Genomic DNA, 18,264 nt, shown 5'->3' with positions numbered 1-18,264 from the left:
GATGGGGGGGGGGGGGAGACAAATTATGTTTAAGTGCTTTCAGGGTGAAAAAGGATGAAAACCATGTCTCGTATCTTGAGAGTACAATTCAGTGAGATAGTAGTAACTGAGGCAGGACTGTACCCCCTGTATTTCCTGAAGAACCCAACTGAATCATTGCTGTTTAATTTAAATTTTTCATTAAGCTGTTACGAATATATTATATTTAATTCAGTTACAGCTGAATTACAGCTGTTTCTCCCACTCTTTATTGTCTAGAATTAGACATTTATGCCTAAGACTTTATATCTTTATATTTTTTATATCTTTTCTTTATATTTTTATCTCTATATGTGGGAGATTTGAAAGCCATCATTCTAAGCATAGTTTCTTTCAGTTTGAACTTCAAGATACAGGCTCATAATTTCAAGACAGCCTAGGAGGACAGTTAGAAATGCCTGGAAATCATGCATTTAATAGCTGCCCCAAAAGATGGATGCATGCAAAAGTAGCATGCGTGATTGTAAGACATCTAGTTTACGCTCCTCAGCAGATGTACGAACATATCCCAGTACGTAAGCATACAGTTATCAACATTTGAGCACGCAGATTGTAATAGCTGTGGGCACGCAGGAGGTGGCTCGTGTGGACCCGTTTGTACACGGGCTGGTCAGGCACACACGACCCCACAAGCAGCTCTGCAGGATTCCCTGTTCATGGCTATTGAGCTTCCACTTTATCAAACTCACCCCTTGTACTGTTTGGGGTTAAACTTGATCTTGACCACAATGTTAAAAGTTGCAGTGAGATTCATCCTGAGTTTTTATGTCGTTATCTGTGATGTTTGTTCCTATGGTTGCTTAGCTTTCTTTTGAACAGCTCTAGGATTTGAGAGTTGAGTTTATTTTCAGTTTTGAAAGTTTTTTTGCAAAGGATGGCTACTTGTTTTGAAATTCAAGCGCAGGAAAAAAAGTGGACATCCTTTTCACCTTTTCTAAAATGTCAGGGTATCAGCCAGGCCACCTAGTGATCTAGTAATAACATGAAGCAATGCTTGGGTTTCCAGCTGTAGTCTCAAACTGTTAGAGTTTAATTGTAATTGAGAAATCTGCAGTAGGAAAGGTGACAGTGCCTGATAGTAGAGCCACGGGGCTGCCATCAGCAGAGATGCGTGGAGAAAACTGAAACTGAGAATTATCACAGAAGCGGCTCTGAGAAGTACCCAGCAAATCTCCTGCGTGGCAGCGCTGGACCTCTCCAGCACTGCCCGGAGCAGCTGGGACCACACGGAGCAGGAGCAGCCTGTGAAACGCTGGCGCCGCTGAAGCAGATGGGACTTTTGCCGTTGAGTTCAGCGTTTCATTATGAGCCTGTTTGGCTGAAGTCACTTTGTGCTCACAGTACAGCGAAGGAAGGTCTGCACAGCAAGGCCTTGTGGCTGTCTTCTGCAGCTTTTCACCTCTTGCATCCATCACCCACATTCGGCAATGCCTTGGTCCACTGCCTTGGCTCCCCGGGACTGTCCCCTCGGCTGCCATAACCAACTCCCTCATTTTTGGCCCTTTCTGCTATTTTAGCTTCCATGATGGACTCCACTTTATAAAATGGATCGATTTGCTAGCAATTGAAAATAGAAATTTTCATTTTTGTCCTTGAATTCTGGAGCAGCAAAGAAGGAAGCGTTACCTTGACGTAGTGCTTTTCAGGTTGCGCTTTTGAACCTCCGAGGCAGGAGTTGCCAGGCAGCATCCATACGAGCCAAGGTTACCTTTCGTTCAGAAACCTTTGGGAGAAATCTTCATGGTGTATGTGGTTACGATTGTGATAATTAAGTGAGACTGGTTTACTTAGTATAACATGGCATTTTCTTGGGGACGTGAGGGGTCCTTATTAAAAGAAATTCCTCGTTCTGATAACTTAGTACTATTTGCTTTTCTCATTCAGGTGGTTCTCTCTTGGATGCACAGATAATATTCTAGGTTTTGATGACATCCAAGTAACAAGTACACATGCAAACTTAGTCAAACTGTAGTCTCTGTTCCAGCATATTTTTTTTTTTAGGCAGATTATTGTGTGAGTTCACAAATTTCAAAGTAATCGTAATTTTGAGCAGGCCATAGCAACGATGAGAATAAAGTTGCATCTATGGAACTCTCTTAACCACTGCCAGCCGACACAATCCCTACCATTTCATGCTGGTTTTCAGGACTCTGCCTTTAGGTTTTATAACCATTTAAATACTTTTTAACTAGGGGTGGGAAAACCCTGACTGGACCCTCTTGGCCTTAAGCTTAACCCAATCACTTTTTTTAGAAAATTAAGTGAAAAGTGATTGTTTTTCACTTAAAATGATAAGATCATGAAATAGATTTTAACTCCATTGTTGTTTAACTTTTTTTTTAGCTTTTTTTTTTTTTAATGGTTTGGGCACTGCTCATGTTGAATATCTTTCTGGCATTTTGACTATTTTCTAAGAAACTTGTTTTTTAAAGAGTGTGGTCTCTGAAAATGTTTTTGAAATGGAAAATTAGTATACATTGATGGAAAAACATGCAGCTTTAATGTGTAGCAGGAAAAGGATCACATCTCTGAAGATACTAATAACTAAATTGTTCAAAAGTGACCAGCCTTGAGCTGTAAATAACAAAAAAAAAAGTGTTTTCAGTTTTGACTACAAATGTGGCTTAGTTTGGCAAACCGTGGCATTAATATGGTGTTTCTTGTATTTAGAGTTCAGAATAGGGATGTATTGTTTACAAACCCCTGTAACTGTTTTAAATGTATTTTCCCTAGGAGCAACAGCTGCTGCTCGAAAGGAGGTTATAAGGAACAAGATAAGAGCAATAGGAAAAATGGCTAGAGTTTTCTCAGTGTTAAGGTAAGGTTTTTTGCTGTTTCAGATCTTTTTAATGTTAAAGGACATCTTTGAATGATTACTTAGAGCACTCTACTGTTAATCAAACAGCAAATTTGCTATTTTAATATACCACCCAACTGAGTTTTACTGGAACCTTTTAAAGATTGTTTTATTTATACAATATTGCTGTTTATTATGGCTCTGAATAATCTTCTTCCTCAGGGCTTTTGCTGAACGTAAAACAGACAAACAAACAAAAGACATCAGCAACAAAAATTGCAATTACCCTTTTTTTAAAGACTTTTGCTCACCAGGTGTACTAATTAACTCTTAGCCACTGTGAGGCAAGAGTTAACTGTGGAGAGAGGGTATGTGCCACATCATGTCTCATTAAAAAGGAAGCCAACTGTCCCATTTTGTCACCCACAATTGTTGCTATAGCCATGAGTAAAGATGATTGAAGATGAAAGCATTAGGGTCATTTAACTAAAAATCCAGGAAATCATTGTGCAGACAACAGCAGCTCGTTACCTTGGGCTGCACTCCCCCAAACACATGAACGTGAGTAGCTAATTGCTACCCAATGTTTAGAACTCTCCATTTGATGTCTCTGAGCAGAAGAGAAAACATGCTGTACTGTGATGTGCTGAATTCTAAATATAGAAAATACAGTTCTCCCTCCCTTTCAGCAGAGGGATTTTTTTTTTTCAGGAAATTGTATGTTGCTCTGCTGTAGTCAGTTTATGGCTATTATGGTTAGTGCAAAATCAAGGCATTTTAAAAAAATATATTGGTATGATTGTACGATTGGTATAAAAAAAGGAGATAAAAAGTTACTTGAAGAATACATTCAATTTCAGATGAAACTCTCAAACTTGCTTGATTTGAGACTCTTCTGCAGCGTGCAAGCAGTGGGCAGGTTGTCAGTGCAGCTTTGCACGGACACAGCAGTTGACCCACATGTTGCAGACTGCAGCAGCACAGCTTTAAGTAGCATACTGAGATGGAGGACTTTGTACCTGGGCTTCCCAAAGTGTTATATGTGAATTACTAGTGATGCACAAGCTACTTCAAAGTGGTACCCGTAAAAAAAGAAAAGTTGGCATCATGCCTTTTCCCTAAACAAGACAGAGGAGCAATCAAATGTTTCCACCTGCTCCCCTGTACGAAGTCTGGCAGAGAGCCTGGAGCTGACATTGCCACCACCTTCATAAAACAGCATGGCTATTTTTCTCTGATGATAGTTGAGCAAACAAAGTTTGGGAAACCTGAAACCTTGAACTGCAGCTTCTGGATCCGCTGTATTTTGTTGCAGAGCACCTTTTGAAATACAGGATTAATTTAACGGAAACCTGGAGTTAAATGTACAGAAAGGCCTGAAATTGGATACTCAGCTGATATATTTGGGTTTTGATAACTTGCAGATGATTGACATCACCTATATGTCAAAGACTTTTTCAAAGGGAACTGTGGGGCAGGAGCCTTCCACTGGTTTCAGGGGTGGAAGAAGGGTACAGCGTAATTCTTGCATGTGCCCTGTTTAAAGTGATGTGCGTAAGCCTCATAGCTTAGGGTTTTAGCACCGTTTGAAACTTTGAGCCCTCTTAAATTATTTCACGAAAATCAACATTTTGAGGGACTGATGGAAATCAGTCTTGATCGTTCCCTGGAAAGTGGTCAAATTCATCTCAGAGTTGTTCATGAGACAATTTTTTACCCCTACCGTGTGCATCCCAACATCTCCAGAAGACCACAATGGACTGTATCTGGTAGAGGAGAAGCCAGTGGTTCACTCACTGAAGCTGCTGAGCCTTTTACAGTTCTTGGTTACTGATGGATCTTAAAACTTTGCAGAAGGACTGAAGATGAAGAGTATGTTTGTTCTCCCTTAGCTTTAACCAGCAAATACAGCGCATCCTTACTGTGGTCAGAGGCGTAGTCGGCAAATAAACAGGTACCTCCAATGGGCAGTTTTGCTGACCAGTCTTCCGGGGGATGAGTGACGGTTCATCCTAGCCATCATTGCCCCCCCAGGAGTACCTCTTCTTCTCTTTTGCTGGGAAGATTCTCTTTTGATTCTCCTCAGCTAGATGCCAGGCTTCTAGACAGCAAAATTTACATGAGGTTAATCTTGCAAATACTGTTCCTATAGAAAAGCCTGGCTTATTTTTTCTGTCTTGCCAGCACAATCCACATGTAACACACGAGTGTCTGATAATTGTCTGTAACCCCGCAAAGACTGTGGTGGCACCATCATCTAAACCAACCTATTTCAGAAACCTTTGAAGTTCCTGTTTGAGTCATTCATTGCTGTTTTATGCAATTTATTTCACTAATTTTTGAAAAGCATTTCCGAATGATCAGCACCTGATCTGACCACCTTCAAAGGACTTAGCTGACCATCTCTTCTCTGAGCTGGAGTGGCCACTGTCCTCGAGGATGTAACCTGAATGTAAAACTGAGATCATTTCAGCCACTTTAGTCTCAAAATTAGATATCAAAATAGTGTTGTATTGAGTTTCAAAGGTTATAAATGAGGTTTGCTGAGAATAGCCGTCATAGAAAGATTAGCTTAAGCTCAGTGAAAGACCTCACGATTCCCTGTCGTAGCCTCTCTCCGACTTTGTTTCTCAAGTCTGACTTTTCTTTGGATATATTTAGACAGGAGGGAGGTTGTTGTAGTTTAACCCCAGCTGGCAACTGAGCACCACACAGCCTCTCGCTCACTCCCCCCACCCCCCCGGTGGGATGGGGGAGAGAATCGGAAGAGTGAAAGTGAGAAAACTCGTGGGTTGAGAAAAAGGCAGTTTAATAATAAAATATTTAATCAGTTTATTTTCTTTTTTTTAAAATGGAAGTAAAGGACATCAAATAGAAAATAAGGAACACTGAAGGCTAAAAAATCTCAAAATTTGTGATACAGAGGTTTCTTGGGAATATGCAGTTTAAAGATAATAAAAATACAGTGAATAAACTTATCCTACGAAGGTGAAGCTAAAAGTGCCACTGTGGTTTAATTAAAAAAAAAAGGAGATGAAATGGACTGAATTGAAAATGCAGATTATGCATTTGCTTGCAGAGGCAAATAATTGAGAGAAAGCAAAAACTTTGGTGTGTAACTCTTGATGATGAAAATACTGTGTTAATTCTGGAAATATTTGGCTCTTGCATTAGTTCTAATTGCTTAGGAAACTTGCAAGGAAAACGGTCACAATTTGATTTTGACTATTACACAAAAGTGTGTACAAGGAGAATCATTTTCAGACTAAAAATAGAACTTGGAGAGTATAAGTAGTAGGTAAACAAGAGTTGTTTGAAATATGTGAGTAATTCAGGGCACGTAGGTCTAAAGCAAATTGTAAGTAGTAGAATTGCTGAGAGGCAGTTTTGATAGACAAAACCACATTATCCTCAAGTGAACGTGGAACTAAATTCTGTCTTCGTGCTTGCTTCCTCTAGCTTAATGTCATTATATATTTCAAAGTAAAGCACTTCAAAATAGGTTTCTCTTAAAGAATTGGGGTCAGTTTTGCTGCTGAGAAAGTATGTCATCACAGACAGCATTACAGTGCTCGCAGAAAGCTGTATAATGGCTTGTAACTTGGAGAGTATAAGTAGTAGGTAAACAAGAGTTGTTTGAAATATGTGAGTAATTCAGGGCACGTAGGTCTAAAGCAAATTGTAAGTAGTAGAATTGCTGAGAGGCAGTTTTGATAGACAAAACCACATTATCCTCAAGTGAACGTGGAACTAAATTCTGTCTTCGTGCTTGCTTCCTCTAGCTTAATGTCATTATATATTTCAAAGTAAAGCACTTCAAAATAGGTTTCTCTTAAAGAATTGGGGTCAGTTTTGCTGCTGAGAAAGTATGTCATCACAGACAGCATTACAGTGCTCGCAGAAAGCTGTATTTAATGGCTTGTCTGGATAGAGCTGTTGTATTCCTCTTGCCATATATTAAAAACTGTATGTATTTGAAGACCGGCAAAACATATTTAGGTTTCCTAAAACATTTTTTCTTGAATCCAGTATCATTTTTAGCATACAAAACTATTAAGAACAGTCCTAGTAAGGGTGGCAGTGCATATTAATTTTAATGAGCTTTTAGCTGCTTTTTTTTAAGTGGTTGATGAACATTAATAATTCATGCACCTGACTGCTAGTGTAGACAAAAGCAAAACAACAATTTAAGTTGATTTTGGACCACATGGTGTAAGACACTTAAATGTATTGTCGGCAATAACTGCTCCTTTAGTCCTCCTCCTACCAAGTTTGTGGTTTTACATATATATATATTCAAACATATGTCATACGTTGTTTCATAGATGCAGGCTATAGTGTTCACTATAGGTGGGAGTCTATGTATGGTGTGGTGCAAAGGTGGACCACTGACATAGCAGTGAGGGGAACTGCACTGGTGCTGGTGTTATCACCGGATTGAGTCTGTCCTGGTAAGGAGATTGGAGATAAGCTACACCTGGCCTGCAATGATTTGGTTAAGGTGTCTAAAACGTGTTCTGTGTTTAAAAAAAACCAAAAGACAATTATTTACTTATGGGGTTTTTTTCCTTCTGCAGAGAAGAGAGTGAAAGTGTGCTGACGCTGAAAGGTTTGACTCCAACAGGAATGCTGCCCAGTGGTGTGCTCTCTGGAGGAAAACAAACACTGCAAAGCGGTAAGCATGTTTGCCTGTGTGTGTCATTATGTGTAAAAAAACCAATTGGTTTTCAACTGCAGAACCCAAGAAAAGTAACCGCAGTCTTCTCAGAAAAAAATAAAGGACAGAATAAAACAGGCGGTTTGTTGTACTGGAGCATTTGTGAGCAGTTCATGTAAGGCCACTTCTCAAGACTTACTATGTACCACTAATTTTCAAAGAAAGAGGGGGGAAAAAAGTCCCTGAAAATCAACTGTTCAGAATGGTAGATCAACATTGCATGTGAAGTGCTCTCTTTCCACAGTTTACAGCATCTTTTTGGTTGTTTTTTTTTAAGAGCAGCCTTTGATACACAGAGTACTGAAGGTTCCACTTAGATAATGACACTCAAACTCTGATTTTATCTGATTTGTTCTTCCTCATAGAGAATGGAAAATAGCTCTAGAATTAGATTTTCTCTCCTAGCAATTCTAGGTGACAGCATGAGAACAATATCACCCTGATTTAAGCCCAAGCGAAGGGTAGCTCTTACAAACACCGCATTTGCCTTGTACACAAACACAATACAGATCGTCAGTTCAGTTTTATACCAAGTGCTTCTTGTTACAGGAAATCTGTAAGTCTATAGTAGGGCTGCCTTTGATGAAATATTCCTTTTGGAATAAGGAGCTGTAAAGTATTTAATTTACTGCTGTAAGCTCTCCTTTTTTTCTGTGTGTATTGCTGTAGAGTATATTGCAGGCACACAAGAATGTCTCTCGCTTATTGAGGTTCTGTTGGCAGTAGATGTAAGAAATAGAAATGCTTTATAACCTTAACACAGTCTCAGCCTCTTGTTTTCCTGTTTCCTTCCTGGAGCATTCTTTCTCTGTATTTTTCCCTTTACTGTGTCTTTTACGTAGAAGATTCAGGTATACAGTGGTAAACCTTCTTTTCCCCTTTTTTCGCTTCCCTTTTTTCTTTTTGATGACTTGTGTGTTACAGACATCATAGTAACGTTCTGCTTTGAAAATGCTGCAATATGATTCCACAGGATGCCTTCCTCAATGGGGTTGTGATCTTCACTTAGGCTTTTCTCCGTATAGTTGCTTTATGTTTGTCAGAAAATTTGGTCCAAGGAAACTGCTATTGTTGCCCTGGCAAAATATTAGGAATTGAAATGAATTTGAGAAAATTGCCTAAAGTTCTTGTTATAATGGCTAAAAGGAAAATCTCCTCATACTGCAGTATACTGGCTTAGTAAAACATTACTATACACAAGCTTCTGCATTAGTTAACACGTAGTACCCCATTCACCGAATAATCTGAAGTTTAGATCGTTTCTGTTCAGCACATGTTCATGTTACCATATGTAAAGAAAGTAGTAGTAGTATGTTCTGTTGTGGAAGTATACGTTTTGCCTTCTCCCCCCCCCCCCCCCCCCCCCAATGTGTCAGTGCTGGTTTGGATCTGGTTATTCATTTTAATTTCTCATCCTAGTTATCGTGTTTCCTTTTCTTTTAAGTTTGCATTGGTTTCATTCCTTGATTTTTGCCATCTCTCTTGCTCTGTAGCTTGAGAGGCATAGGCTTACCTTGGTGCATGCAGGTTAGCTCCTCTCATTTCCCCATGCAGCAAGATAATAGTATACATATTTTAGTATTAATCTCAATCCACATTTAACATCCTAACTACAAAAAAAAATTATTTGGGTTTTATGGAGGACAAAAAAAGCTTTTACATAGGGGAAAATAAGACAAAAAAGAAGAGAGGAATTCCTAAAAACTTGGCTTCTTGAGCTATTCTCTAAACCAGAGAAGTTCTTGAAAATTGAAATTTCTTTTTAAATGTTTGAGCTGTACCATTGCTATATTGGGTTGTATTTGCTGATTTGCATCAGCTTCTAAATCTCTGACTGTAGAAACAAATTCATGCCAAAGCTGATGGGTAGCATTCAGATGAAATTATGTCTTTAAGAACAATGAATGGTTTCAAAACAGTGGTAACATGGTATTCATAACACTGCAGCAACCTCCCCATTACAAACTTTTCTCTCTCTGAGCAGGCTTCACAATTTTGAAGGTCCAACAGCTTTCAGTCTTGTATCTATGTCCATTGATTTAAATAAAATATTAGAAGAATGCTGTTTTCAGACATTGGGTTGACAAAAAGGACGCTTACAGATGGAGCAGACTGGGCGAGATTGCAAAGCTGTCTGAGCAAACTCTGTCCCATGTTGTGGGGAGGTTTCTTTCAGTCAGGAGAGAGAAAAAAAATCATTCTGAGAAGTTGTATATGTGGCTTTTTTGCCTTGTACTGGCAGCTAATACTTTTCAAGCTGACATCGTAAGTGGTATGAATTTTGTGTGATGGCTTTATGCCATTTTTCATTCTCTTTTGACAGGGGAAATCAAACTGCTCTTATTCAAAGCTGGGAGAATTATACAGTGACCTTTTTGGGTCAGATGTGCAATATGGAAGACATTTTCATTTTGTAGTTCTTTTGAGTCAAAAGAAAACTACTCAAATGTGTCTTTAAAAACTTTCATTTTGTGAAACTTCTGCTTCAAAACAAACTATGGCTTAATTCAATCTGCCAGTTATTGTTTTTGTGTAAGCATTTCTCTGTGTGTCTGTTTTGCCAAAATCCAGCACTTACAGTAACATTAGTGTTGTAGCTCCTTTGCTATTCACTGACTTGTTCTTAGAGTTAAAATCCTCTGCTCATTTTTCTCATTCGTTTTGCTACCCCTTTCTTCTCTTCAGCTACTGTTGAGGCTATTGAGGCTGATGAAGGTAAATTGGCCAGTCCCCTTTCTGTTGGTGCCACAACAGATAAGGGCTCTGCTGGGTGTATTCATTTTGCTGTAGCTTGTACAGATTGTGTGGGTGTTGGGCTAACAATCGTGGCTCGGTATTAACCAAAATGTAATTGCTTTAAAGGGGAAAATGTTTTTTGGTTTTTTTTCCGTTGCTGCTGTTGTGGTTTTTTTCTTTCTGAAAGTTACAATCATGTTGGAATTGCTGTATGTTGAACTAAGCACTGAGTAGTGCCACAGGAGGAGATCAGGGGACTTGGATTTCATGGGACATAACTCGGCAGCAGCTCGTAAATGCTCTGTGACACATAGTTCAAAAGCTTCGCACTGGAGGCTGGGTCTTGTCTCCGCCTCAAACCATCCTCAGCAATCTCTGGTCGAGGAAAACACACAGCTTTTTATAAATATTCTCTCTTTTTGTTGGTTTTTTTTTTTCCCTTTTTCTTTTTTGCTTCAGTTTGTTTCCTTTCTTTTAGGTCACTAGTAAAAAATTTTTATTGGTCTTTTGTTACAGTTCAGCATGTTTCTGTTTCTCTTTAAAAGTAAAACAACATGAGACATTTGTCTGCAGGATGTCTGCTTCTTCTGGTAGTGGCAGTTTACACACTGGATATTTACATTAGAGCAACCATTAACATCAGCACCATTTTAGCTACAAATATAAAGTGACTGGCTGCCTCAGAAGATTTCTAAAATTTTAGTATTGAAAACTATGGTGCTTTATTGACAGACCTCTAATTTAACCCTTAAGCAATTTTTAACGCTACGGTTAAAACCTAAGTAATCACGTATTGCAATGTAGATGCGCAATATTCATTCAGCATTATAAAGTTTTGGAAGATGAATTTTCAGAATTCCCCTTTAAAACAAAATTCTTCAGTTGTATTTTGTTCTTGCCCCTCTTAAATTTTCTGTGGGTATTTTTTTTTAGTTAAAAAAAAAAATCTGATGATTGCTGTCCGTTGGTAAGATGTGCCCTTTTGGCCAGTTGAATTTGTTTTTGATTTTTGTAAAGCAGTGAATAAAATTACAGAACAAACAAGTAAGAGAAAATACAACTGCTTTCTAAATAGCAGTGAGTAAGCTGCTATTTATGTTGGAATTATCTATTCCTATTGGCAATCTCTAATCTGCAGTGTGCATTCTCGTTGACAGTTTGGCTGTTTTCTGTGATTTTCTGTGACTATGTGTTGTGTTTTAGTATACTCTCAATGTAAACTGCTAATACTCGTTGTCTGACCAGCAACTACAGCAGAGCACCTTCCTCAGTATTACAGACGATAACGTGTCTGCTTGAAACACAATCGATTGAATGTGCCCCCATTCCAGCAACATGCACCCTTCAAGTTAATTCTTGATTTGCCATCCTCGCTAGTTAGACACCGTAACCGTAGTCGTTAATGACTAGTCTACGTAGACGAAGCTAAAGTTGGAGAAAATGTTTCGTCCTTTCTCAATTGTCCCTCTGCAGTTTGATTCAGGGCCTGATGATACAACTGGGCCGTGCTACTGGCAAGCCCCAGGACACAGCAAGTGTTTCAGCTTCAACACGGCTATCCGTTAAACTATTGCTTTAAGGGATTGGCCTGGGTGCTTGTTAGACATCTTCATTTTTGTGGTAGAAGATAAAGTAAAAAAAAAAAAAAAAAAACCAAACCTTGAAAAAACTCACTGTAGGGTCCGTTCTGTTTTCACTGCTCCATCCCTGCTCACTTGACTAATCACCATTATGTTGTTGTTGTTTTTCTGAGTGGAAGTATAATAACGTGTTAAAACCCATGCACTTCACAAAGTTCCAATATAATGTTTGTGAAACTGGCTAAGGAACTAAATCCTGAGGCAAACAGGATCTATCCGTTTTCGCAGGAATGGTTGGCAAAAATATCAGCATAAAAACGCTTTTCTCGCTCCCCCCGAAAACGCAAGGAATGGTAGATTGGTACCAGGGATGTTCTGGGGTTTGTTCACTTTTCTTTTTAACAGAAGTTACCAGCTTGTCCAGAATCGGGACTGCATATTGGAGGGAAAGCAGGAGTACTTTGGGGTAAAGAGAAGATAAAGGGACGGAAGGAATATTGAATTTGATCTTTGAAACTCCCCTACCATTTTCTCCCCAGGGAGATTGCAATTTCCTGGTACTAACACACCATTTCTGCTCTATGGCATGTTAAGATAGTGGCATAGCAAAAGCGCCAGTTCTGGAAGTGCAGTGCATTGATTTGGCACAGATAAGAGAAAAACACACAGAAGGCTATGACAAATTATCTACGGAGCTGTGACCTGCTGTTTGCCTACGGTGCTTTTTTCTCCTTTGCTTTAAATCTAAAGATCTTCAACTCTTCAATTAAAGAGAGAAAAAAAGAAAATAAAATAAAAGTCACACTCTACAAATACATTTCCCAGCCTGTGGCTGCCTTCTGAGGTCGGTGTGGCCTCGTCAACGTCGCTGCTGAAGGGCAGATCGAAACTCCTCAGGTTCAGTTGGAACTTTGGTCCTTTGTCAGTGCGTTTCCAAAGTTAAATTGTACAAATGTGCCAAAATGACAATATCCCTGGTCCATGTTGCACGGCAGTACCGCTGTTTGACTCAAGCTGCTTTCTAGAAGTCCAGGGACGTGTTGGGGAGGGTAACTGCCCCGAGCGATCAACAAGCAGCTTGCCTGTGTTGAGAACATAAGGCAACCTGTTGTAGGGTGGCCCCAGATCTCCCATAGCTTTAATGTATATCCCGCAAACTGGCCTCACCGCATGATCACCATCTGTAACTGGCCAGCACTTTTTCCCCTGGTCTTTGAAAGTCAAATGGCAGTTTTGCCTGATTAAGGATGTTACGGCAAGGCACGATGTCTTTAAGGCTGTAAGTGATGATGACAAATGCTAACTCCCCGGCTCATGGCTGTGCCCTAAGCATGGTTCCTAATTGCAAACTGTAGTTTCATGTCAGCTTCTTAGCGTTTTAAGCTGAACCCCAGTGGACAACAAAATATCGGAAGTTGATCTTGTTGAAAAAATTAGTTGTGTTGCAAGAGGCGGTGGTGGTTAACCCCCAGCTCTTTCTGAGTACGGTAAGGAGTCGGTCGTGTTGTCAGATCTTCTCATTGCCGCCTTCGCAAAGAAGGACTTTCGCACTCATTGCTAAGTTGGGGGAAAAGCTGCCGAGAGTTTTACCTTGCTAATTTTACTTTTTAATAATCCTTTATTTAGCTATCAAAGGATTTTCACCCCAGCATAAGATCACTAGCTTCGAAGAGGCCAAAGGCTTAGATCGAATTAATGAGCGAATGCCTCCGCGCAGAGACGTGCCATCCGATGCCAACCTTAACTCCATCAACAAGGCAATCTCCACAGAGACTAATGGCACGGACAGCAACGGCAGTAATAGCAGCAATATTCAGTGACCACTGTCTGGGAGGGGGGTTGAGCTGCAGGGCACGATGGGGTTGCTGCTCATCAGCAGTGGGATGTTCTTGCCTCTGATAATAGCTTACTTGCTCTGGGGGCCAGGTGTTGGATTCAGTTTACAAAAATCATCTACGAAGAGATCGTCAACTTTAATTTGGTGGGAGGGGGGGTGGGGGAGAGACACCTCCTTTGGATATGCCTTTAAAACGCTTGTAGAAAAATGAAAGCTCATGCTGGTATATACTGCAAAGTTAGGGGAATGAACATGTTTTCCTACTGCATTGGGAACGTCTAGATATGTTACTGAAAGGCCTTTTATTATGTTACTGGACATGAAAACTTTGTTTAATTTCTTACTAACTATTGTACGTTTACAGTTGCAGCACTAAACATGGACAACATCGAAACATTTTTAACAAAATGTACAAACTAAATAAGGACTATTTATTGATAATGTTTTGCTACTCTTGTCAGACAATGGCTATGACGTAAATTAGGCAGTCTTTAAAAATACAGAGAAAAAAAAAAAGAATGTTGGAAATTTGTTTAAAATGCCAAAAAAAAAAAGAGAGAGAGAGTGAGAGAGAGAGAGAGAGAGAGACAGTTTAATTTTGTACAGATTATGCTTACCTCAGGTTTCTTTAGTGTGCTTCAATGCCCTTCTTTAAATATAACACTTATCTCACTAATTTGGCAGCAATTATATTTTTCTTTGTTTTAAAAAAAAAAAACTGGAATAATGATGACATTTATCTTTTTTTGCTGTTTATATTTAGGGGGGTTTGGTTTGGGGGGTTTTCTGGGTTTTTTTGGTAAATCAAGTCTTGGTTGTGGCTTTCTGTATTTAAATATTTATGAGTGGTGCATTTTTAAGTATAGTGAACAAGACACCATATTAAGTGCAGTGAAAAGCATCTATATTCTGTAAAAATCTGCCTATGCATGTTTTTTAAGAAAAAAATGGCTGTATAGGCCTGTATGGGACTGTAATGCGCTTAGTGGTCTGACTTATACTGGAAATGTATGTATACTGGCAAACTTTATATTCTCTTAAAAAAAAATGCTTAATGCCTTTGAAATTTTGTAATAAAAAAAAAAGCTTTGAAAAATCTAAGGGGAAAGTATTCTTAAAGTTTTTAACATAAGCTTGTCAGTGCACATATAGATGGGTAGCATGTTTAGCAAACCTTGTGAAATTTAAATAAGTTTGTAGTTACATGTGAAATTCTAAATGCATGATAACTGTTAATGTCATAATGGTTTAGTCATTTTGTTCTGTTCTGTCATGTGCCACAAAATGTGTAATTTTTTCACTTTTTTCCCTTTGTATATCAGTTACGGGTTTCAACTGGTTCATTCTAAAAGAAAAAGAAACAAAACAAAACAGTCCATTGATATTTTTTAACAATTGTATAAGTGCCCAAGTAATTCACTACAGCCTACAGCCTTGCCTTTGTAATTTGACTTCGAAATGTTGGCAATCAAAGCATGCACTTGTAACAATGAAAGAAGCATTTTATATTACTACTCAATAAAAATGTGCATGAACTTAAGCACTCTTCCCTTTCTTGCTGGCTCAGTCGCAGAAGCACACGCAGGCACATGCACTTGTGTGCTTGTTGCTCTCTTTTGCTTTGGACAGGAGAAGACCGTCGGTGTAAGAGAAGAATGACTCGCTTCACGATTCAAGGTCAGTTCTTTACTAAGAAAAAAATGCATTTACTACCCAACTGTTTTAGGCTACTGAACATCCGCAGACTTCCCCCAAGTTCTGCTTAGAAAGTTGGGTTTTCACTAAAATGAGTAGGATGTATCCCACAAGTAGAGTGCAGAAGAAAACACGTGCCCTCTGTGTGCTTTCCTCCCCTCATCTGGCATGTTTGAAAAGGTCAGTCAGTATAATTTACAATGTTCCTTTAAGGAAAAAAAAAAATTCAGTGATTTCAGATTTCACATGCTCTCTCTTTTAGCCAGAGGTGAACTGTCAAAGCTCTGCCTTGTTCTCATTTTCTCCCTAACTGTGCTCAGCATCCTTCCACAGTCCGTCATCCTGCAAAGAACTGATGGACGATGCCAAATGGTGCAACGCTGTGGGTATTGCCTTTGTCCTCCTTTCAGTTAGCGTTATTAAATGTTGGCTCAGTGCCTGCTTTCTTATGTGTTTTTCCCACTTTAGCTCTTGTTAATTTTGGCAAAATATGACAGGTGGCAAAAATAAAGAGAATTCATAATACACAGGACTAGGAAGCTGGATCAATTTTAGATTTAAACTTTTATTTCAGATTGTATAGAAATATAGCACAAGGGAGACACGCAGAGTCTAACTATTCATCTGATCAGGGAAGCCGTTCATCTGATTAATGAGCATGGTCTCTGCAAAAAGTAATGGTGAAAGTTTGAGTGACCACTTTACTTGCCAGTTCGGTCCTGCGTACGTGCTAGCTGAACGACTGTAGGTCACCTCAGGTAAGTTTTTCTGTAGAGACGTCTGAACTAGCGCTCAGCAGGCACTTTGTGCAACGTAGAGCAATACTGTTGGGCAGTGCAACGTGTGCTGTCTGGTTTCATTTAAGTTGGGCCCTGGCAGTTGCCCAAACCAATTTAACAGCAAGAAAGGGGTTTTTCCTCTCAGCAGTGACAGTGTGGCATAGACCTCTCAATTGGTAGACTTAACCCAAAAGATCCATGCTACAAATCAGTGGTGTGTTTGCAAATGCCTGCTGCAATTGCCGAAGAGCTTATGGGTAAGCGAGATAGCCCAGGCCGGGTAATGCATTAGGAAATGTACAGTGTCTGTCTGCTCAGTAAGGAGATTTTTGAACTTTTTATATCTTAGAAGAATGAAAAATGTCCTGAGCATGCAAAATAGCAGTGTCCCGTGTAGCCAGGTAAGACGGCTTGGCTCTTTCCTCGAGCGAGCCCTGTCGTCCTACCATGGGGCAGGTTCTGGACTGGCTCTGAGGGATAGTCTAGGCTGTACTCAGATGTTCCTAAAAGGACAAAAACAATTTTCCAAAGGTTATCTCTCCAGGGCATCCTATCTCTTCTAGCTAGCCTTCCTTTTTCCTGCTGCAGAAGGAGCCGTAGATGAATTTGGAAAAAAACCCTGGTGCCACTGAAGGCTGAGTTTTGGATTTCGTGGCCTCACTCAGTGACGTGCCATGCACTGGAGTATGTCTCCCAGTACAGGTTTCTTCCTTCTTACCAAATATGCTACTTTAATGCCAAGAATATCATTGGTGCCTACCTGAGGATTTATTGTATTTTTTTTAACCACTTTATTCCTATTGTGTGAGATAGTATATTGGATACATGTATTATATTTTCTGCACTATCATAATTTTCCTTTTCAACAGCTATTAAACACGAAGTCTATTAGCTCTTAGCATACATTTTCTGAAGAAGAGAACGTTGAAATTTTGTCCAGCGTTTCCCTCAAAATCGCAGTAGGTTTAACACTGCTTAAGCTTGTGCCAGAATTGCCAGCTGTCAGGCACAGATATAAATTCTTTCAGCATTTTCCTTGACACCCTTTTTTATTGCCAGAGGAGTTTTGTCTGGAGCCTCTGGAGGAGTTTGGGTATAATTTGCCTTTCTCCTGAGAACCTGGCCAGCGAAACTGAGGTCAGAAAGCAGGGCTAAAAATGGGCACCGAAAGATGCTGCTTGTTAGCACAGACCTGATCTCTATCCTTCCCTCACTTTAGCTTTGGTTTTTAGTGAAACAGTGGAGTTCAGAGTGTAAAAAATGAAAATTTAGGGACGCTTTCTAGGTTCAAACTGAATTTCCAATTTTAGTTCTTAGAAGTCAGTTTCCCTTCTTTTTTCAAGGTACTGTTGCTCAGATTAGTCAGATCCATGAATCTTCCCACTTCTTTTACAAAGAGAGGGATGTGAGAATCAGCTATTTCAAATGTTAAAAAACCCACAAGCACCAAAGCAACCATTTGGAAAATAGTTTGCAGATCACTTTCTTGGTTGCTTTTGGAAGGATGTTTGATTCTGCTAAAAATGGCCATTTTTGGCATGCAAGAGGATGAACTTTCTGATTCTTCAAAGATTTAGGAAAAAATATATCTAAGTTCATGTGTTCATATGTATATGTTCATATGTATGTGAAAACACAGAGGACTTGCAGCCACCTCCATGGGGGTCACAAAAAGGAGTTGATGGAGTTAGAGGTAGGGGATTTTTTTTTTTTTATTTTTATTTTTTTTGTCTTGCTGAGCCGACTTTGTGGTATCAAGCCTGGTAAGCATTATAAAATGTATGTTTTATAAGGATTTGATTTTTTTAATTTATTTTTTAAATAACTTGAGGGCAGTTTCAGTTTTATATGCGACACCATGTTTCATCAAGCTGACAGACAGCTGTGTGCTCTGGGCAGTATTCTGCTGTGGCACACGATTGCAAAGGGAAGGGCTGCCTTGGCTCTGTCATCCCTGTCAAAAGCTTGTTTTAGGTAAAGTAACTTGGCAAAGAATGTGCTAAAGGACTGATTTTGCTGCCAGTGGGAAGTCTGCAGGCATGGTGGCAGACATGACAGCGTCTGCTCCTTTGTGGAGTCCACTA

The 18,264-nt window shown here is 39.4% G+C and overlaps 1 protein-coding gene across 1 annotated transcript in view; it reads left to right on the top strand.

Moving 5' to 3' along the window:
- PPP3CA (protein phosphatase 3 catalytic subunit alpha) overlaps positions 1-15,246 on the top strand; it is a 122,590-nt gene extending 107,344 nt beyond the window's left edge. The window contains exons 10-12 of the mRNA XM_019470575.1: positions 2,773-2,857; positions 7,414-7,511; positions 13,496-15,246. Of these exons, the coding sequence (XP_019326120.1) occupies positions 2,773-2,857; positions 7,414-7,511; positions 13,496-13,689 (377 nt within the window). The 3' untranslated portion in view covers positions 13,690-15,246. The remainder of the gene's footprint in view (positions 1-2,772; positions 2,858-7,413; positions 7,512-13,495) is intronic.
- The last annotated feature ends 3,018 nt before the right edge of the window (positions 15,247-18,264 follow it).

The sequence above is a fragment of the Aptenodytes forsteri genome, unplaced genomic scaffold, assembly GCF_000699145.1.
Source record: "Aptenodytes forsteri isolate BGI_AS27 unplaced genomic scaffold, ASM69914v1 Scaffold93, whole genome shotgun sequence".
Classification (NCBI taxonomy): Eukaryota; Metazoa; Chordata; class Aves; order Sphenisciformes; family Spheniscidae; genus Aptenodytes; species Aptenodytes forsteri.
Note: the sequence above shows the minus strand (reverse complement) of the source record. Positions and strands in the feature narration are given on the sequence as shown.